At 45.9% G+C, this 22,511-nt stretch overlaps 1 protein-coding gene across 2 annotated transcripts in view; it reads left to right on the forward strand.

Annotated features, from left to right (window-relative positions):
* Positions 1-22,511, forward strand: part of ADAM19 (ADAM metallopeptidase domain 19) — an 81,103-nt gene that overhangs the window by 34,779 nt on the left and 23,813 nt on the right. For both annotated transcript variants that reach the window (XM_043597258.1, XM_043597268.1), the window contains 5 exons: positions 3,601-3,677; positions 12,626-12,818; positions 13,575-13,640; positions 18,163-18,234; positions 22,014-22,180. In XM_043597258.1, the coding sequence (XP_043453193.1) occupies positions 3,601-3,677; positions 12,626-12,818; positions 13,575-13,640; positions 18,163-18,234; positions 22,014-22,180 (575 nt within the window). The remainder of the gene's footprint in view (positions 1-3,600; positions 3,678-12,625; positions 12,819-13,574; positions 13,641-18,162; positions 18,235-22,013; positions 22,181-22,511) is intronic.

Consider the following 22,511-nt stretch of genomic DNA (forward strand, 5'->3'; position numbering starts at 1 on the left):
GTACAGAGTTTGGGGTCTAAAGCCAGGGTTGTAGCCTTGGCTTTAACTAGCTATGTGACCTTCAGCAACCCTTTGACCACACTAGTATTGAGTTTCTTCATCAGAAAACTGGATATGCTAAGATCTGACTCTCAGAGCTGTAGAAGGGTACAATGAATCACTGGTTTTATGAGAATTTATAAACATCTCTCCCAACACCACATTTTATTCATGAGGAAATGGAGAGAAGAGAAAAAGTAACATGCTTACCTTCAGATAACCAGTAAATGGCAAGGCTTAGACTAGAGCTCAGTCCTCCTTGGTGCTAGAAGAGAGAAGAGCTGTAACAAATGAAGCCCTGTGCACTTTCCTGGGGCTGCTTTTGCCAGGGGTGGCTATGGAGTCTGGAGTCAGGCTGCTATCATTCCAGTCTCCACCTGGGTGTGTGACCTTGGGAAAGACTTGAAACCTCTCCAACCTTTAGTTTCCCCCCACCTCCTTTTTTTTTTTTTTTAATTAATTTATTTTGAGAGAGACAGAGCATGAGTGGGAGAGGGGCAGAGAGAGAGAGAGAGAGAGAGAGAGAGAGAGAGAGAGAGAGAATACCAAGCAAGCTCCACGCTGTCAGCACAGAGCCTGATGTGGGACTTGAACCCACAAAACCGTGAAATCATGACCCGAGCTGAAATCAGGACTCGGATGCTTAACTGACTGAGCTACCCAGGTGCCCCTAGTTTCCCTAGTTCCCCTCCTAAGGCTGTGAGATTGTCAGAATTAAAAGGAAAAAATCGACATCAGTTTTTTTATCCAGTAGTAAGGGCTGGATAGATGTTAGCCCTTACTGTTTGTAACAGGAAATGGTGGGATCATTATCACACACGATGATGTGTGTGAAAGCCCCTGGTAAATTTAAAGCATGTTACAAAAGTCAGTTGTTAATGCTATTTCAGAGAGCACTCAGTGAACACATCAGTCCAAAGATGTACAAAGAGGTACAGGGATCCTTCACTCCCATCCCTGGATCTGAATTCTCTTTATCTGTAGAGGTACTTAGATTTTTGAAACTAGCTGACCCCCATTCTGAACTTCTTGACTCCCCGTCATTCCAACATCTGCTAACCCCTTTTACTCCATAAAAGCCAGGCCCCCTCTTCCACTTGTGAATAATCCTGGGCCGTGGAGTTCATGGCCCTGTAGCTGAGTTCTAAGGATCAGGTTCAGAATCCAAGCATTTGATGATGCGTCTCCAGGTCTTGGAATCTGGGGATGGAGGGAGAAACCATGTGATAGTCTGGCATTTGCAAGCAGATGCAATCGTGGCTGGAAAAAAAGTTGTCCCTGCCTCACCTTGTCTCATAGGTGCAACACAGTGGCTTTCCTTTGTGCACCTCTGGTCAGGATCTGACTTGTTTGATGTCCAGGAGAGTTTGATGCAGAGAGGGGCTGCTGCCTGTCCCTTGTCCGGAGGGCCTGAGCCCAAATGGGTGGAAGAGCCACACTGCTGGCCAGTGGGTTGTCGCCAGGTGGAAGGGCACCCACCAGTGGTCTGGGGACTGACCCTGAACTGAGTGCCAGCCTGGCCCATGTCCTGTGAACTGACTGCGTGGCTCAGCTGCATGGGACATAGAATTGGTGTGGCGATGACTGAGGATTCAGGCTCTTGGTTGGCTTCCAGCTCTCTCAAGGCCACATTTTGCCTTTGACAAGGAGAATTTAACGCCTATAACATGATCACTAAGGTTTATTGCCGGCCACTCTGGGCCAGGCGCCCTGCACTAGGTCCTTGATGTATTGTATTCTCACAGCCACCTCATGAGGTAGAGACTGAAGACACTGGAGGTCTGAGAGACATTGTGAACTGTTTGCATCGCTGGCAGGTGTGGGAGCTTGTGTTTAAATCTGGCCTGACTGTGCCAAAATGCTTGAATTTAATTATTGGGCTGTCCTGCCTCGAGGTGGGTGGAAGGTGGAGCCAGAGAATATGCAGGAATGGGTTAGCTGTCTCCTGAGTCACATACTTGCCGGCTGGGGATCAAAGAACAACTACAAGCAAGTGTGGTCCTGGTGATGGATCACTTGGATTGTTCTGTAGGCTGATGCCCGAGATTTCTTTTTTTTAAAGATTCTATCTACGCCCAACGTGGGGCTCAAACCCACAACCCCAAGATCAAATGTCACGCGCTTCACTGACTGAGTCAGCATGGCATCCCATGATGCCCGAGATTTCTGATTGGCCCCGCTCTGCTTTGGGGGGGAAAGAGAGAGCTCCTGGGTCTGCAGCTACATAGCTTATACCCTTCCTAAGACCTTTGCAGAACCTGGCTCTGCCCTGGGGATTTTCCCTTCTCTCTGTTCTGACCAGCTTCTCTCTCTTGAACTATCTGGGAAGAGGCTTGGAGGAGCGCGTCCCTCGTTATCACCCTGTAGGGGAAGGTCGTGGTTTGTGCTTCAGTGCTCCCACAGCTGTGTTGGCCTCGTAGATGCTCTGGTGTGCCTACTTATGAAACACTCTGCTGGCACCTCCCAACTTTTACTTCAAACCTCTCTTCACAGTTTGTAATTAAATCTTTGTATGGCTTTTTAATTAAGATTGGCTCTCACAAGCCTGTAAGCCCCAGGAAGGCTGGAGCTGTGTCTGTTCGCTCCTTGCTGTGTCTCCCGGGTCTGGCTGGGGGGCCTGGCGCATGGCGCGGTGCTCAGCAGCTGTCTGTAGTCACAAGGAGTCCAGCCAGGTCGGGAAGACCAGATGGCTGTGAGACACAGCAGTGAGAGAAGAGCATCAGACCTCCATGCATCCATGGATGCAGGTGCCAAGTCAAGTCTGATCCAGACACACAGGGACTCAGGGGAGGTGGGGAAGAAGGGGGGCTGTTGGATTCCCAGGGCTGCCATAGCAAAGCAGTGTGAACTCGGGAGTGTAAAACGCAGTTCCGGAGGCTGCAAGTCCAAAATCACAGTGTCAGCAGGGGCCAGGCTTCCGCTGTAGTCCCTTGGGAGGAATGCTTCCTTGCCTTTTCTAGCTTCTGGTGGCTCCTGGCAGAGTCTGTGGTGCTGCTTGGCTTGTAGCTGCATCTGTCTAATCTCTGCCACTGTCTTCCAGTGGCCTCTTCTCTGTCTGTCTGTTTGTCTCTCTGTGTCCTCTCCTCTTTTTTTAATAAAGAAAAATGATAAAGTCCAGTGTGACTTCATCTTAATTTAATGACATCTATAAAGACCCCATTCCAAATAAGATCACACTCAGGTTCTGGGTGGACACACATTTCAACTCTGCGGGGCAGCCACAGAGGTGACCCCAGCCAGTGTTTCCTGTGGTCACATGTCCTGGAAAGAGCTCTGAACTAGACCTGAAGTCCTGGCTTCTCTGACTAGCAGGGAAACCTTTGGAAAATCTTTTTGCTTCTCTGAATCTCGGCTGCTTCATCTGTTCAGTCGGGATGATGACATCTGCCCTGTCCCACCTCCCAGGACTATTATGAGGCTCAAATAAAATGGTGGCTTGGAAAGCTCTTTGCAGAGTGTAAGTTAAGATCTATATAATCATCCCTGACCTTCATAAGACATTAACATCGCCATGCTTATCAGTGTCCTTTGGCCTGACCACCCCCCTTTTCTCCTTGCTAGGACCACTGCTTTTACCACGGGACGGTGAGGAAGGCAGAACAGTCCAGTGTCACACTCAGCACCTGCCGGGGAATAAGGTAAGAGGCCCTGACAGTGCTGGCGGAGCACCTGGCCCTCTCTCTAGACAAGTGGTAGGGCTGGACCTGGGCAGGGTCCTTGAGAAGCTGTCCGTTGAGAGTGTATGCCAGCCAGTTCTAAGAAGGGCTGAGCTTGGGAGAGAAGAGGGGAATCCTTGATGATCCACATTTTCACTTGGATTGAGCTCTCTCTTTCCTGAGGAACTTGAATTTATTATTATTTAGGGATGGTGAAGCCAACAGGCCAGGAGATGACTGCCATTGAAAAACTAGTTTATTGTACTCAAGATCCCAAGAGGAGGGGCACACCGCATAGGGAAGCATACGGGTCAGTCAGGGGGCAGGGTGTGGGAGATGGGAGGATGTGGGCAAGAGTCTTTACTGTGGTTTCTACAGGAAGAAACAGGCAAAGCAGGGTAAGTATGTTTAGTATTGGCTACTTGGAATAATTCAGTGGGATCTGAGGCACAGGGGCTCTTCCCAGTTGTCTGGAACCTGGCCCTGGGGTGACCAGGGTAGGGGGACAGGGGCCCAGAGGGTGAGAGCCTGAATTTGAAACTTGTTTACCATCCTGGGAATGGGCCGATCCTGAGAAGGGCAAGGCCTCAGCTGTCAAAAAATCAGAATATCGAAAATAAAAGACAGGGTTCATACACTTGAAATGAGTGTGAGCACTTATTCCCACTTCTCCTTTGCTCTTCTCTGGTAGAAGTACTTGTAGGCGGTAAGAAAGGAAATGGAAGAGGAGAGGAGAAGAGAAAGGGAAAGCAAGGTCACTTTCAAGAAGGTCCAGCTAGGTCCTTGGAAAGGTCCACTGGAAAGAGAATGGCTCTTCATTCTCTGAGCCAGACTCCTGGGTTTGAGCCAGGAGCAGTTGACCAGCTGGGTGACCCTGGGCCTCAGTGGTCTCCTGTGTAACATGTGGATAAGGGGAAAATGTCCCTAGTGTCACAAGGATTGAATGTGTTAATCGATCTCTAACGTTCAGAACTGGCTGGCATAAAGTAGCACTCAACAACCTCCTGGCCCCTTGCTTCCTAGGTGTGCCCCGTTAGAGGGGCGATATTGACACCACCTGGGAGCCTCTTCAAAATGCAGTATCTCAGGTCCCACCCAGAACAAGTGGATCACAATCTACATTTTACCAAGATCCCCAGGGGATTCATGTGCACATTATAGTTTGAGAATACATGTTTCTCAAATACTTGTTTCTCTCCTCCAGCCTATGCTAGTGCTTGGCATATAGTAGGATCTACTCATGTATGTTGAAGTAATAGATATCATTCATTTAGACTCTTCCCACTCTCTCCTTCTTTTGGAAAAGAGATGAGGATCTGAAAAACCTATATTCTAATTGCCAATACTACTTGTTTTGCAATTGGGTTTTAATTGCCTATACTATGTGGCACCTATACCCAGTGTGTTGATGAATTGGCACTATGGGGGAAAAAAGGGGCAAAAAAGCTCTGAGCTGTAGTATCTGCCAATACGCTGGTAGAACTACTCCCACCATAACCAATTTAAAGCTATGAACGTGACGTTACTGAAGGCAGCATTGGGAGGTATGCACACGATGGGCTCCCATGAATTAGTAGGAGGTGTTTCCACTGTGTACCCTTCCTCTCTGTTGGTCAGTTCATTCAGTGACTGTTTCTTTCATTCAAATTAATATCGGGTGCCTACTCTAAGCCCATGTCCTACACAGATAGAGGAAAGACAGACATTGAAAAGTAATTTTCTGGGCCCTCAGTTTCCTAATCTGTAAAATGGGCGTTGATGATAGGCATGGTAGACCATGTTAAGTGCTGTGTTAGCTCCATAGCACTCTACAGACATACGGGATTATTATCATTTTACAACAGGAAGCCATGCTAACTAAGACTTACCCCAGGCTCACATGCAAGTGCAAGGCCCCTCATGCTGTAGATCCCATGTGTTTGTTTATAAATTGGACCATGTCTCCTCTGTAAGGCCTCGTGTTGAGTCTGCCGGAGGGAATTAGGCAGGAAACAAGCTTTGGCTGGGAGACCATAACTGTGGCTCCAGATCCCCTGCTCGGATGACCTGGTTGAGCCAAACCAACTGGTCTCCCAGTGGTGTTTACAGGCCCGGCCACCACCACCTGCAGTCTGCAAGTAAACAATGTGTCTCCCAAGAAGGAAGAAAGGGAACATGCAGGTGTGACTTGCTTCTCTCTTCCTCTGTCTCCATGGTCTGGAGCAGTGGGAACTTGGCTTGGACTCTTGCAAATCATTCCTGCAGCCGTGCTGACAGGGGGAAACCGGGTGAGCCATCCATGTGTTTCTATTTTGCATGCTTCCCTCTGGTGCAGTCCACCCATCTGACTTTTCCAGCCTTCTCACTACGCACCTTAAGAACTTACGGGTGTCTGTGGGCCCGGCTGACCTCAGAGCCAGAGACGCATGCCAGATGTCTCGATTCAGACTCTAGAGAGGGAGAGGCTGCAGCAGCCTTCTAACCCACATAACCCCCAAGTCACTCCCCAGGCTCATAAAACGATGCTGCGATGGAAAAAATCTCCATCGTGATTGTGCTTCCCTCACGGGAACATGCCCCTCGTGATTGGAGAAAATAGGTAGGACTTATACCAAATGGAATCTTCAGGCTGATAATACAAATACAGAGGAGTTCACCTGAGTTTCCAGATTGTTGCTGGGCCCCCTCATCTCCAAAACAGTACTTTGGGTGACTTTAATTGAAGCAGTAATACATGATCATAGTAAAAGCAAATTCAAATAGTACAAAAGAGGGTATAATGAAGGACAGGTTTCTTTTTCACCCAGGATTTTCGGGTTCCTCCCTCCCCAGAGGCAGTCATTGTTACCAGTTATCTTATTTATCCTTTTAGAAATACTTTTTTCAAAAAAAGAACATTGATATGTAATATAGTGTTTTGTAATCCCATTTGGGCCACTGACACCTTTGAGAATCACGTGGCAACTGTGGATACTCATAAAATACACAAGTGAAATACCATTTCACTAGGGATGCTGGGTGTCCATGCCCCCGAAGCCTGTCTCTGATCAACGACTCATCCTCTAGATGTCTACCTGACTTTTCACATGTACAAATGCTTTGCAAAGTAACACAGTATAAATGTGAGGAGGGATGATTATTTGTGAAGAAATCTAGAAAGTACTGAGATGAAGTGATCGTGAGTGAGTCTGTGGGTTCTGGGAGATACACTGTGTGTGTGTGTGTGTGTGTGTGTGTGTGTGTGTGTCCCTAGCTCACTGTCATCAAGAGAGGTATTGATTGCAAAAAAACATTTTTTTAAGTTTATTTATTTATTTTGAGAGTGAAAGCGAGGGGTGCAGAGAGCGAGGGAGAGTCTTAAGCAGGCTCCATGTGGGGCTCAATCACACCAATTGTGAGATCACGACCAGAGCCAAGATCAGGAGTTGGACACTCAATCGGCTGAGTCACCCAGGCACCCCGGCACCCCAAAACATTTTTTTACCTCAGTAGTAAGTTGTTTATTTTTAAAGAAAATGCTTATTAAAAATTATTCTTGTACAACTAGTGTGTTAAGCATTTAAATAATCCAGAAGTATCCAGTTAAAAGAAGTGCAAGTTCTGTATCCTGTTCCACGGTTCCATACAATTGCATCTCCATGTATAATCACTGTTGGGGGTGTACATAAATGCAAGGCACACCCGTGTGCATACCTGGTGTTTCTTAATCCAAACGAGGTTACCCGGTACATAACATTCTGTAATTGTTTTCCAACTTAACATTATGTCTTAGACACATGTAGATCTACCTCATTCTTTGCATGGCTGCATATGTACGTGTGTCTGGCAAGTTCATATACAGAGAAGGATATACAATAAATCATCTGTGGTTTTTATTTGATGCTTCACTCCTACAGTGGCTCTGTCCTCAAAACTCTGGGGCCCCCACTGACTGTGGTTATACCTTACTCCTGCCCAGGACTCAAGTCTGTGAGAGAGGCCAGAGAGAAAGAATATGAGATTAAAAGTGAATGCAAGATTATGTGTGCATGATGGCCTGGAAGGAGCTCAGAACTTAGAGTCAAGGAACCTGTGTTTGAGACCTAGCTCCACGCCTCCTGGCTGTGTGATCTCAAGCATTCCCCTCCCCAAATCATTTTCTCCTTGGCTTTACCTTGGCTGGGCTGGCACCTCCCATGGGCCTTACTCAGTTTTGCAGACGTTGCTCATGGTGCAAGGGCTGCGGGTGGGCGGTGGGGGTGGGGGCTGGTGTCAGGATCCCACTGGGGAGTGAGGAGCCTGTTGATCACAAGACTGGGCTCTTCCCCCTGGCTGTAGCTACTGACCTTGACAAGTTCCTTCTTCTCTGGGCTTTGGTTCCTCTCATCTGAAAAAGGAAGGTAGATCATATCACGCAAAGGGCTCTTCCGTGTTGGAAGTTCTGTGTTGCAGAGACAGTGGACAGTCTCAGGGAGCTGGGCACCTGGGGCAGGAGGAGGTGGCTCATAAGTACATGGCAGTCCATCCTTGTCTTCGCTTTGCCAAGGAGTGGCATGGCCTTTCCCTTTTGAATATCTGGCCTTCCTTCTGAAGAACAGACAATAAATGCTACCTGTGTATCAGGCACAGAGTAAGTCTTCACAGGGCAGTACCGTTCAGTCATGACAGGTGTAGATTCCGGACTCAAGCCATTCCTGTTTTAAAACCTGACAACTCGGGGCACCTGGGTGACTCAGTCAGTTAAGTGTCCAACTTCGGCTCAGGTCATGATCTCACGGTTTGTGAGTTCAAGCTCTGCATTGGGGTCTCTGCTGTCAGCACGGAGCCTGCTTCAGATCCTCTGTCTCCCTCTCTGTCTGCCCTTCCCCCACTATCTTTCTCTCTTGATCTCTCTCTCTCAAAAATAAATAAACATTAAAAAAATTTTTAAAAACCTGACAACTCACTTTAATTCTCTAGTGTCAGTTTTCTCGCTTATAAAATGGGAATAATCATGACATCATTGGTGGATTTGCATTAGGTGATGAGTGCAAGCTCCTTGAGAGCAGGGACTCTCTGATCATGTTGCATCCCCAGCACCTAAAACAGCTCCTGGCACATAGTAGGTTCAATATACCTGTGTTGAAGGGCTACCGAATGGCTGCCTATTCGTTCAGTCAATTATCCCAGCCACAGTGTGAGCCAGCCAGCATTATTGACTTAGCATAATGCTAGTAGACAGCAGAGCCAGAATTCAAATCCAGATGTGTCTCCCTCCTGAGCCCACACTCTCCACTTGTGCCTTGACATCCTATCCTGGAGGGCGCATGTCACCTATATGCCTTCTGCCTACTGTGCTGCCTTTGATGTTCCCAGTAACTTTTTCTCCTTGGATGGAGACTGGGGAGGGAAAAGGGAAAGCAGGGTAACAGGGTGGTTACCTCTTAGAGCAGCTCTGGATGTAAGGACGTGGGCTGTGTCCCCTTGGGTTTAGCTCCGAATGGACACGTTCCCAGGAAGCAGTTTGTGCCTGGTTCCTTCAAGGGTGCATTTGAGTAAGTCCTGTGGTTGTTCAGGAGTTAAACATGAATCGTTCGCTGCTGCCTGCCTGTCCTGCCTTGCCTGGGTTCCTCTGTATAATTTCATTTATATCAAGCTCCTAACAATGAGAAATAGGCTGGAGAATGGAATGGAGGATAGCATGTGAGGTCCCAGCCACCCGGCCTCCTGGGCCCCCCTCCCGTGCCCTCTGGCTAAGCTCTGCCAGTGCTTACATTTAGCAAATTAGATCAACTGAGGCTCCTGGAAAGATAAATGACCCATAGGTGCTCAGGGGAGAGTAGCTAGCAGTATTTGGGGGTGGTGATAGGGGAGGCTCCAGAAACTAGAGTCTCAGAACCCCCCTCCCCCACCATCTTCAAAGCTGGTGCTCACTATAAAGTGCTCGGGCTTGTGCCAGCTTCTCCTCCAAACCAGGCAGTCTGGGAGGATTGCAACCGTGCCACGGGGTGAGTTACCAAGGAACACAGTAGGGAGGAGGGGAGGGAAGTGGCCAGGAGTCTTACTGCTGGAAGGACCTTTGGTGTCCTTCTGAGCCTGTGTTTCTCAAAGTGTAATCTGCTCACTCCCTGAAGCAGAATCGCCTGGGGCTTTGTGAAAAGACAGGCTCCTGCCCCCAAGCCTGGGCTGCGGGCCAAACTTCCTGAGTGTAACTGCACAGGGAATTACCGGGGGACTTGTTTACAGTGCAGAAGCTCTGGCCTACAGAATCTGAGTCTCCTCCATCTGTATTTTTAATACACTCTGTAGAATATTCTAATAGATAGCTCTGAGAGCTCTGATCCTTGAGGTCTCTGACCCATAGGTTTGGAACTTGCTGATGGAGGCAGACGATGGAGGCAGATGGCATAGAGGTTAAGGGCATGGGGTCCAGAGTCTGCCAGACCTGGCTATCTAACTTCCCTGGGACTCAGTTTCCTCATCTATAAAACGGGACTCATGATGGTACCTTATAACACTGATGAAATGAAAATGATGATTGTATGCACAATGCCTGGCATATGGTTAACTCTCAAAAAATGGCATCCAGAAATGAAAACTAGACTAAATGCCTCCTTTGTCTTCTTATCTCCCAGCAGACTGATATCTTACTTCAGACAGGCCAAGCACACCTCAGGGAGAGTTTCTGGTGCCTGTTACTTAACTGGGAATATCTTTCTGATCCACTCTACGGGGCTGTTGTGACAGAGGCAGTGTGAGATTATGGTTAAGGTTGTGGGAACCAGACTGCTTAGGTTCTTACTACCTGTGTGACTTTGGGTCGGTTTATTATCCTCACCTAGCCTTAGTTTCTTATTTGTACAACAGGGATAACATTTGTAAAGATCAGAAATGTTGGTGTGAATAATAAAATACTCAGCACAGTGCCTGGACTATAGCAAAGCCTCTATATAGCCACCATGATTATTATTATTCACCATGCACCAATCTTTGACTTGATCTCTGTTCTATTTGGCCCAGAGGCTTGTTCAAATGATGCCTGGTCAACTACACTGGAACTTTCACTGGTTCCCGTGTGGAACTTTCCACTCACTGGGTATTATCTTCATAGCCACAAACTGATGCACACAAAACCATCATCTGATTTGCGGTCAAGCCCTCTGTTTCCAATGTTTGGAGCCATTGGGAGAAACTGAGGTGACGGGAGGGGCCTTGGTCAGTTGAGATGAGAAGAAAGCTTGGGAACAGGATGCCCGCAGTGGCTCTGCCCTCTGCCCTTTCCTGTCTGGACTCAAGAGCGGATGTGACCCTTGCTCTTCACCCCACTCCCACCCCCAGCTGTTCAGGGGGCACCTTGGGTGTCCTGCTGTGGGGCTGGTCCAGGATTGCTGCGTCAGCCTGGGTGAGGCCGACGGGAAGTCATCAGGCTCCCTGGCACCGGAATGAGGTCAGCCAGAGATGGATTCCAGGAAGGCTGCTGCTGATCAGAGGCTGGCTCTATCTCTCCCACAAGCATCACGGGCTCTTCCCAAAGGGCAAAACCTGGGCAGGGCTTTGATGGGGTGGAGGCGGAGGTGGAAGCCAGGACAGCCAGAGAGAGGTCCTGCCAGTTTGGAGTGGCAAAGACTGACTTGGAGATACTTTAGCTTTTGAACATTCTGGAGAGAGGAGGACCTGAGGTTTTGGAGCTCATGAAATGCTGCTGATGCCTCAGGACCTCTTGCTGAGCTCCTTCGTCCCCCAGAGTCCTGATGGAGTGCATTCTCTTGCTATAGTATTCATCTCATTGCATCAAGGATGGCAAATACCTGCTATGTGGGCCTCTACTCACCCTTCCATTGATTATTTGTGATAGTGATTGATAATAAGTCATGGCACTCTTTCTCCCCTTGTGGAGATAAAGCTCTCAGAAGCCTCATTGACGTAGCACTCCCAGGCAGCTGTGTCTAATCCATCAGTGTTAGGAGTGATGAAATCGTTTTGCGCTCTGTTATATACTCTAGTGATTTATTCCCATGTTCAGAATCTAAGCTCCGTGGGGGCAAGCACTTTGTCTGTCTTGTTCACTTTTCCATCCTCATCAACTAGTCTGATGCCTGGCACATAGCAGGAGCTCAGGAAATACTTGTGGAATGAATGACTGCCCTCCAGTGAGCTGTGAATTACTCAAGGACAGGGATTATATCCAAATCACATCTAGTACAGATTAAGGATTCATTGAGTGAAAGAATATAATGAATGAACACATGTCCTTATTCTGAGTTCAATCATTGTTTCTCTAACCAAGAGAAAAGAGTAATCACATGTCCTTGGTTGTGGACATCACTTCACTAAAGAGTGGCCTTGTTGTGGCTAGTAAGAATGCCATCGGTAATGCCTCTAGCTTTGGTTTCTGTACACAAAAATTTAATCCATTTAATCATCTGGAGTCCTGTTAAATTAGTAAATTATTTGCATTTATACATGGGGAAACTGAGGCTTGGAGTGATTTTATTTTTTTAAGAGGTTTGTTGAAGTCCATCTGACAGCTTAATGTTGGTGCTGAGACCAGAACTTGGGCCTCCTCACCCCTAGACCAGTGTTTCCTTTCTGGTCACCATACCATTTTTTTCTGAGTCTATAAAGTTTTGACTTTTGATTTGTCATATGCCATGTTTGAGTTTGGGAGGCTTTTGGGAATCCTGGTCTCACCATCCTTTCTATTATTAACTGTCCCAGGTGAGCCTTTTTGGAATCTTTGAGCTTTTTCATAATAAGCTTTTAAAACCTGAAATTGTGTGCCACCTTTCATATGCATGTGCATTTCTCTGGAGAGGAAGTCTAAGTTTGCATCAGATTCTCACCAGAAGTTATTATGCATGACCCATAATAAGGTTAAAAACCAACGATCAAAACCAACATGTCATTTCGCATATGGGGAAACTGAGGCCTGAGCAAGAGACTTTTCCAGGACCGTAATCTTTGACCAGAGATTCTGTTTCTCCCATTGACAGAGGACTGATTATGGTGAGAAGTAACCTCAGCTACATCATCGAGCCCCTTCCTGGCAGTGAGGGCCACCACCTCATTTACAGATCTGAACATCTCAAGCTGCCCCTGGGGAACTGTGGGTTTGAGCACTACAAGTCCACCACCAGGGACTGGGTCCTTGAGTTTACGAACCAGACCAAGAAAAGACCTCGCAGGGTGAGTCTCAGTGCAAGAGTCAACCTGGGGTAGGCTTGTCCCCTCTGAGGATCCTTACTTTGGATCCAGGGGTATTTCTAAATTAAAAGAGATGGCCAAGAAGGAGGAAATTACCTTTTTTTATAGTCTAAGTTATTATCTTGTTCACTGCTGTGAGATACTCTTGTATGGGATGGGATAAATTGGATGGGAAAAACACTATGACATTTAAAATACCCTGAGATGCTGACTTCAGAAACTTTAAAATGTGAGAAAAGAATTTATGCCTCCCTTTTTGGAATAGCCACTTAACCATATGCACAAAATGCTTGTATTTATGTATACTGAAAATAGAGCTATGTGGTTTAAATGCTTTTTGGGAACTTGACTTTCAGCATGTTCCCTCACAGTATGTTGGCCTATGTACTAGCAAGCCCAGCTCATTACTTTTTGAATATAAAGGACTGGACTGATAGTCTCAGAGCAGCCCCAATGATAACCAAGATGGCAGGTAGAAGGTGTAGTGAGAGTAATGGCAACTGCAGCCAGAATGGCTCTAGTGCCGGGTGTAAAGTTAGTAACCAGCACTGCTTATCAACTAGCACTATTTCTTAGTAGTTTTTTTTTTCAGTATATGAAATTTATTGTCAAATTGGTTTCCATACAACACCCAGTGCTCATCCCAAAAGGTGCCCTCCTCAATATCTTAGTAGTTTTTCAAAATGAGGAAACGCTCATCATTTCTACAGCTCTGATCTGCATATATCTCTTTCTTAGATGAAAAGGGAAGATTTACACTCCATGAAGTACGTGGAACTTTACCTTGTGGCTGATTATGCAGAGGTAAGGGGGAGACAGGGTTTTTGTTTTTGTTTTTGTTTTTTTACAGAAAAGCACTCTTTTGATAGCTTCCATTCCAGGCTTCAAACCACTTTGGGGGAAATGCTGAAACATTGATCTTTCCCCAGTTTGTCATGTGATTTTGGCCTTAAATCTGACCAAGGGCTGTTTTTGCTATTTTGAACAGTTGGGGGGCTCGGGGGAAAAAGAAAAAATCTCTTATGGCTCCATACATTAATCAGATAGAAAATCAGGCAACTAGTGTTATTTAGATGAACATTTCTTAAACTGAGTCTGAAGATCTTTAGGTTTTGGTGCTTAATCTTAGGGAGTCCATAAATTCTCTATAGAAATTTAAAAAAAAATTTTTTTTTTTTGCAAAGACAAAAAGTATATTTGCAATCATCTGATTGAATATAATTTTCCAGCCCATGTGTGGGTCCATTTTTGTAATCCTGTTCGTGCCAAATGAGAACCATGGTTCCCAAAGCATCAGCGGTACCTAGGAACTTGTGAGGTGCTAATTCTTGGGCCCCACCCCAGACCTGCTGAGTCCTAATCTATGGGACTGGGGTCCAGGAATCCAATGTTTTAACAAGCCCTCTGGGTGACTCTGTACACAGGCAAGTTTGAGAACTGCTGACCTAAGGAAAAGCTGTCTGCCTAATTCTATATTTCTCAAATCACGCCAGGTTTTCATGGGCCTTGGCTTCTAAGATTTGGTGAACACTTGTCTCTCTCACTCTTTCATTTCATTTGTTCATCAGCGATATCATGATTTTCTCTTATATGTCAAGCACCGTGCTTGGCCCCAGGAGATTAAGACAGACCTGCCCCTGACATCAGAGTTTATGGTAGGAGCACAAGAACTCTATAGTTTCAAGTGTGGTAACTGCCAGGATCGGTCTTTATAGAGGATCAGAGCCAAGATAATGAGAAGTGCCCCATGGTTTGGGAATTGGGGTAAGCTCCCACGTGGTGATGTTGAAGCTGACACCTGAAGAATGGGTTCAGGTTTTAGAACCCATATTTGCCTAAATTCGTCATATTTCACCCCCAGTTCTCAGTTCATGTAGTGACTCACCCACAACTAAGCACATCTGGGTATGGAAAGGCACGACGAGCTGAGTACTCCCCATGTTCTAACACTGCCACCTTGCCTGGGGATCCCCCAGAGCTCTGTCTGTCTCATTCCCCATCCAGATGGTGCAGTTACCAGCTCCACGGAAAGAACTCATCCCAAGGTGGCTTTACCTAGTCCATAATCCCAGAGCACAGATTGTGGAGCAGTGCAGGTTATGGGAAGAACACTAGGCTTCAGGCCTGAAGAGCCGCCTTCAAGAGCATTAGTGGCAGGAGCAGGTGGCCTTGCACTGCCTTAAAGGACAAGGAGTTGTTAACGGGGCAGACAAGTGGAGGTGAAGGGCATTCCAGGCCAAGGGGACATCGTGTTCTGCTTTGAGAAGAATTTAGCTTTGTAACTGATGTCACTATTGGTTTCTCCAGCAGCCTTTCCTTTTTTTTTTTTTCTTTTTTCTTTTCTTTTTGTTTTCCTTTCCAAAGACTGGTGTATGTGTAGGGTAGGAGAGCAGTGTGGGAAGAAAAATCTAAAGCTGATTTAAAAACTGAGGCTCCGCCGTCATGGGGAGAGGTAACAGATGCTGGCCCCTGCCCAGCAGGACTGCCTTATAGTGAGAGGGCTGCTGGAAAAGAGCTGAGTTCCTGACTCCAGGACATTTTTCCATTTAAGCTTTTATTAGATGATCTGAGATCATCTAATACAGTGGTCTTGAAACTTTTTTTTTTTTTTTAGCCACAGAATCTTTTGTTCAGATGAAAGCTCCTGGTACCCTGCTGCTCTAATGTAAAGGTGGGGTGATCCTGCCCTCTGGCCCTGCACTCGCCACAGTGGAATCTTGCTTCAGGGTTCTAAAACCTACTAGGTGCGAAACTCTGGAAGCTGAAGAAGTGGGGGTGGGGTAGGTATTGGGTGGGCACCTTTAGTCTCCTGACCTTCAGGGTCACAGCAAACCCCCAAGAGGAAAAGTGGCTCCCAAGGTGCATCTAGGACTAGGGTGTGGTCTAGAGCCATCTTCCTGTTCCAGAGTAGAGAGGCTCCAGCACCAGTCTCATAGGCATTGATGATAGGCGGTGATTCGTGCAGCCTATGGATCGGGAATATGCTCATTTCTCAGCGTCCTGGGCTTTGAATGATTCACTGGAGTGGGATGTAATCAGCCAGGCTGGGTTCACAGGCTCACAAACCCCCCGCCTCCCCACACCACTCCTTCCTGACTCCCTTTTCAAGTGATCTCTCACCCTCTGCAGGCAGAAATGTATCCCTGACAATTAATTAATCTGAGAGGTTGGGAAGACAAGGCAGGGCAGGGCTGCCTTATCTGTGATTTACAACCTGATGCTGAGACAGGCCAGGCTCCTTCTCTGGGCTCTGAACTCAGTGCAGGGAGCAGAGCCGCAGAGAGAGAGAGTTGTTGCAGTAAAAATGACCAGGCAGCTGCTCACTCCCTGGGCTTAGGTGGGAGGGCCTGGGGTGGTTCTCTGTTTATTCAGTCCTCAAGTGAAATGGGAAATCTAGGCAGGGAAAGTGCAAGATAGGATGTTGCAAGATGATGCAGGATAGTTGTAAAAACAGGCATGCAAAGTGCTTTCATATTCTGGTCAGAATGTGGGGTAGTTGGGAAAGGCCAGGTGATGACCCTGTTTTACTTCCTGTGTCACGCTAGAAAGTATTGAGATATTTCTTTCTTTAGATCAGGGGTCCGCAAATTATAGCCTATTGCCAAAACCAGCCCACCACATATTTTTGTAAATAGAGTTCTACTGGAGCAAATGATCCCTGCTGTGTGTATTGTCCATGGCTGCTTTTGAACTGCAGTGGCACAGTGGAGTAGTTGAGATGACACAATGTGTCTTGCAAAGCCTCAAATATTTACAGTCTGGCCATTTGCAAAAAGTTTGCTACTCCTGCTTGAGACTCTTAGACAACATGGTACATTACTTAAACTACTGTGGTAACATCAGGCAGCTGTTTGAAGATAGGATTAATATATTTGAATATTAATATATGTGAAAAACAATGAAATCTGATGTTCTAATAAATATTCGGTAAATGCTACAACACTTTCTCTGCAGGAAGACCAATTTAGAAATGGGAAGACTCCATAAAGAGAAACTTCAGGATTCACAAGTCATAGGTCCAAGTCATGGGGCTTTGCATTAAATTTATCTCTGTAGAAGGCAACAGTGAGGTGAGATGATTGACTGTTCTGATGAGTAACAGTCCTAAGGAAGCCCAGGAAAGTCCAAAAGCAGTGGGAGAATAAGAAATGGTGGGTTTCTCCCTTGTATCATGGCTGGGACACACGCCCGTGCCAACAAATACCCCAGAGTGTTTTATTTGGCTGTTCTTTGTGTTTTTTGCTTGGATATTTTTGCAGGATGGGGTGGAGGAAGGATGTGAAGGGTTGGAATTGAAGTAACGTATATAAGTGTGTATATAAGATAAATCACATAGGTTTTTATACAACAATAGCAGTGTACAGAACATGCCCATAATTTGCAAATTTAGGTTGCAATTGTAGCAAATTTTATCTTTACATTGTGAAGCTTTCCTTCATCATTGCAGCTGAAAGAGATGTATCCCATTCAGGCAGGAATGATAAATGTGAGGCTACACACTGAAATGTCTCCCTCCTGGTACCCATGGCAGACATTTATAATCGAGCACAGCACTCTCTCCTACTGAACCCCCTGCAGTCTCAGAATTTTTGTAGAAAGGCACTGCCATCAGTCGGAGTGGCATGCCAGATGAAGCCTGTTTTCCAAGGGCTTATCGTCCTGGTTGCCAGCACCCATGTGTGTCGTTCATGTGGCCTCATGCAGTATTTATGTGCCCATTTTAATTGTGTACTCCTTAAATACAGAATCTGCCATTGTTGTTATTTCTGGCTCTCTTTCTGTTTTAATTTAAGGTCCTCTAGACCAGTACCAGGATCTCACACACTGTGTCCTACCTCGTCCCAAACGCAATGCCTTGTCATCAAAGACATTCAGCAGCTATTTGATCAGTGTTGATTGATCACATGTAGGGAGTCCTCATGAGATCCCTGTGATGATGGCTTCAAGTTGGGGTGATGACCAAAGCAAGGATCAGATTGGTCCCACTTCTAAGCCCCAGTGAGAGTTTGCAGGAGACCTGTTAATTTGGAGGACAGAAGAACAGATTTGATTTCAAGGGCTGGAGGAAGATAATTCAGTTCACTACACAACTATTACATGCCTACTGTGTGCCTGGCACTGAACTGATAGTTGGGGATACCAAGATGAATGTGACCCAGGTTCTACCATCCCTGAGCTGAAACTGTATGTAGGGGCAGGGAGGAGGAAGTCATAAAAAAATAACTGCTCATAGAAGACTGGAGAAAATAAAAGCTAATTGAAAGACAAGAAATGGGGCACAGGAAGGGGTCCTGAGGTCTCACCTAGCTCTGCTTATTCCATTTAGTTTCAGAAGAATCGCCGAGACCAGGATGCCACCAAACACAAGCTCATGGAGATCGCCAATTACGTTGATAAGGTGAGACCAGGTGTGTACTTTGTGGGAAAGGTGCCAGCACCTTAGAGGTGCTGCAGGGTAGGAGATCACACGGCCCCTGAGCTGCCTCGTGGATTGGTCACCCAGCCAGTTTCTGAGAGGCAATAGCAATGGTATAGAGGCTCAGGGTGTTCATGACAAAGCCCTCAACTATGTGACCTTAGCCAGGTAACTTACCTTCTTTGGTTTGCAGTTTTGTTTTGTTATGTTTTTAATTTACAAAGTAGAGGGCATGGCGTAAACCAATGGCCTGCAATTATTTTTGTTTTTCTGGTGGAATCCTTCTTTTAAATGAAATCTTAGGACGATGTCTAATATAAAAATCAGACGAAAACAGACTGCTCTAAACCAAAGCAAGGGTGAGGATCTGAAGTGATGTCCTCTTGCTTCTTCCCCTCACCCCTGCAATGGTTGCTGGGTAACCTAGTTTAAGAATGCTTTAAGGTTCAAAAAAAAAAAAAAAAAAAAAAGACTGCTTTAAGGTTCTCTGAGGTTCCTTCCAGGTATAAAGCCCAGAAATTTTCTGACTTAGGGGAGAATTGAGGTAGGTCAGCATGGGAAAAGTACAGGGCCTTAAAAGTTGAGTGGGTTGTTTTGGGCAATCTGTATAGTCTCCATCTGTAAAATGATTCTAAAATTATTTGTCTCTTAGAAAGTCTTTGTGAATGGTTAACTTTCCTTGATCAGGCCCTTTTAAACATGTCCTTAGGAAATACCCAAATTCTTGAATTTTCCTAGAGCAGGCTGGTCGGGGACTTGGAAATACTTTATGTGAAACTGCAAACTGCAGTGGAAAAGATAAACCTCTTGATAGGCTAGTAGTAAATAGTTTTTAAAAGTAGATTTTAATATGTTTGGGGTCACAGGTCTCTCGAGAATCTAAAAACATTTATTGTATGGTTTCAGGGCACTCATAGCTCTTCTGAAGCTTAATTCTGGGCCTGTTAGGGATTCATGGATCCCAAGTCTACAGGGGAAATTATTATTATTATTTTTTTGGCCACTAATAGATAAAGAAGATAACTTAAAATTTTTTTATGGATTTTCAAGCAAATTTGCTAGTGTTCTGAAGTCATCAGGTGAGAGGGTCTGGGGTCTGTGTTTTTGTTTTGGCCTAGATGGCTCTGAAAACACTGGTCAGTGACAGGTGAAAGTCAAACATCAGCATTTCCTGGAAGGAAGGACTCCAGGGACACAGTTCAGTCCTCTTTCTAGCTCTTAATTCACTCAACAATAACATTCAAATGATTCTACATCCCAAACACTCAACATCTGGGAAAACAAGAAAAGCTTGTTTTCTGGGGGGGATACCAAGGAGGCAGATCCTGCCATCACTCACGTGACATCTATTGTTCTGGAGACTCAGCAGGTGGGAGGCCTGGCTGGGTCTCCCCTTCGTGGACTCACCAGCTGGTCTGGGTGGTGGAACCAGAAGTGCAGATGAAAAGTGGAAAAGAGGGGACACCAAGCCCCAGCCCTTACTCAAAGCCCCTGGCCTTGCTAGCTGGTCCCTTCTGTCGAGCACTCTTGGTTTTCTCCTCAGCAGCTGACTTTAGTCACTCCAACTGGGGTGAGGAAAGGCAAACCCACTTCTCTGAGGCTTGCTGACCCAGCTACTTGAACTGAACTGTTGTTGAACTAAAACTGGAATGAATCACACTAATTTGCTGAATCATGAACCCAGTCCAAAATGTTTTTTCCTTAACTGTGAAAAAGCCAAGTTTAAGTCCTTAAAAGCTCCCTCACGAAGCAAGTTCAAATTGGAATCCAAAACCCTTTGTTTTCTGTAATGATCGACCTGGCACAAAACTGGAAAATCAAAATTTCCTTTGAAATCTACTGATATTTCACTGAATCTGGAGCCCATCTTACAGCGCAACTTCCAGCCGGGGGCAAGATGATTCTCTGGATGTGTTAATATGCCAGCACTTAACCAGTGAGGGTCTTGAGTGACTCTGAGACCTGATCTGATAACCTGGGCCTTAATCCTGGCTCCACAGTCCTCCCTCTGAGACTTTGGGCAAGTTACTGACTTTTTCTAAGCTTCTGTGCTTGGTACATAGAATGTGCTTGATAAACATTGGTGTTAGGATTGTTTTTAGTTGCTGCAGCCCCTGCGGGTTTTGGATTAAGATAGTATCTTCTGTTCATGTGATCCGGGTTTACATGCGTTGTTGTTTTTTTTTTCAAAGTTACTGCCTCAAGTGATCTCTAGGGTAGGCCAAAGAATCCCTTGAACATACGCCTTCCAGTAGTGCTTAGCTTTAAAGAAAACCCTCTTCCTGTTTACGTACGTGAGATGAAAGACACTGTGTCACAAAGGTAAGGTGTAGCTCTAATCTGAAGGATCCTGAGAGTCAGGTGTCATTTATAGACTCTTAGGCTCTCTGGGTTGGTCAGAACTCTGAAGGTTATCTGGACCTTTGCAGACCAATGCTGGCAACATGTTTGTGGTATTGTTGACAAAGCCTGAACACCTCCAGTGATGGGAAAGGAAACTTTTGAGAATAAGCGTTCTCTCTCTACTTGTATATCATTTACACCCACCCATTCACTTCCAAAAGGAGTGGGAGACATCACACAATAATCCATATACAATTTGGCATATCCATACAGCGAAATACTATTTAGCAATTTAAAAGAATGATAAACTGATACAGGCCATGAGATGGATGAATCTCAAAAACATGCTAAGCGAAAGAAGCCGCAGACACAAAAGACCACATATTCTGTAATTCTGTTTCTAGGAAATGTCTAGAAAAGGTAGATCTATAGAGACAGAAAATAGATTTGTGATTGTTTGGTTCTGAGGGTTAAAATGGGAAATTACTATAAATAGACACGAGGGGCCTTATTGGTATGATGAAAATACTCTCAAATTGGATTATGGTGATCACTTTACTTCTTGGTAAATAAACTAAAAATATTGAGCTGTATACCCCCAAATGGGTGGATTTGTTGGTATTTAAATTATACCTCAGCATACAAGAGGAATTTGGTATGAGAGAACTTTCTAGACACATATAAAACAGGTAAGTACCATGTAAGGAATTGGGGGAGATGACTCCTAGGCAGCTGGACCATAGGTGCTTATTTACAGACAATGGCAGAGCTTAGCTCTGAGCTTACTCATGACTAACTTCATTTAAAAGCTTTTTTCCTATTTAAAAATTTTTTTTTTTCAACGTTTATTTATTTTTGGGACAGAGAGAGACAGAGCATGAACGGGGGAGGGGCAGAGAGAGAGGGAGACACAGAATTGGAAACAGGCTCCAGGCTCCGAGCCATCAGCCCAGAGCCTGACGCGGGGCTCGAACTCCCAGACCGCGAGATCGTGACCTGGCTGAAGTCGGACGCTTAACCGACTGCGCCACCCAGGAGCCCCAACTTTTTTCCTATTTTAAAATGAAAGGGGTCTTACGTGTTTTACCTACTGGATGAGCCCCACTGTAGGATTGAGTGAAACAGCGCTGATCCTATCTGTGCGGGAAAGCCCTGTACATGTTTGAAAGCAAGTCTGTGTCCTGTCCTGTCTCTAAGCTAAGTCACCCCAGCTCTGCCACCAAAATGTTGCACATTGTGCTCAGAATCTCACCGATCCCTCCTGAAAAAATGTGAATAGCCACACCTGTTGCCTCCCTGTCCTTAGAGGAATGTGCAGAAAAGGAATCTGGTATCTGAGTGCTTAGGCTAGGAAGGGGCTTATAAATCTCAGGTGGTGCTGACGGAGGAGGCTGTGGCTTTTCTGTGTGTGCTTTCAGTTTTACCGATCCTTGAACATCCGGATTGCCCTTGTGGGCTTGGAAGTATGGACTCATGGGAATATGTGTGAAGTTTCGGAGAACCCCTACTCTACTCTCTGGTCATTTCTCAGTTGGAGGCGCAAGCTGCTCACCCAGAAGAACCACGACAATGCACAGTTAATCACGTGAGTAACCCTTTTCCATATAGGTTGCCTCAGCCCTGGCTGCACCCCCCTGCCTTTGGGGTGTGTGTGTGTGTGTGTGTGTGTGTGTGTATGCTGTCTGCCCTCCCCCTCCCCCCAGTGCTGAGTACTGGGAGTACTGGCCATTTTGCGTCTCTGGTCCAAGTAATTACTTATTTCTCAGACCTGTGCTCTGCCCCCAGCACACCCAGCAAAATATTAAAACCCTGAGAGGCATAACAACCCCAAGAAGTGTTTACAATCTAGATGAAAAAAATTAGATTTACGCATATTCAGTTGAACATCAGAACCGATTGGGTGTGTATTTGGGAGG

This window comes from Prionailurus bengalensis, chromosome A1 (genome assembly GCF_016509475.1).
Source record: "Prionailurus bengalensis isolate Pbe53 chromosome A1, Fcat_Pben_1.1_paternal_pri, whole genome shotgun sequence".
In the NCBI taxonomy this organism is placed as follows: domain Eukaryota; kingdom Metazoa; phylum Chordata; class Mammalia; order Carnivora; family Felidae; genus Prionailurus; species Prionailurus bengalensis.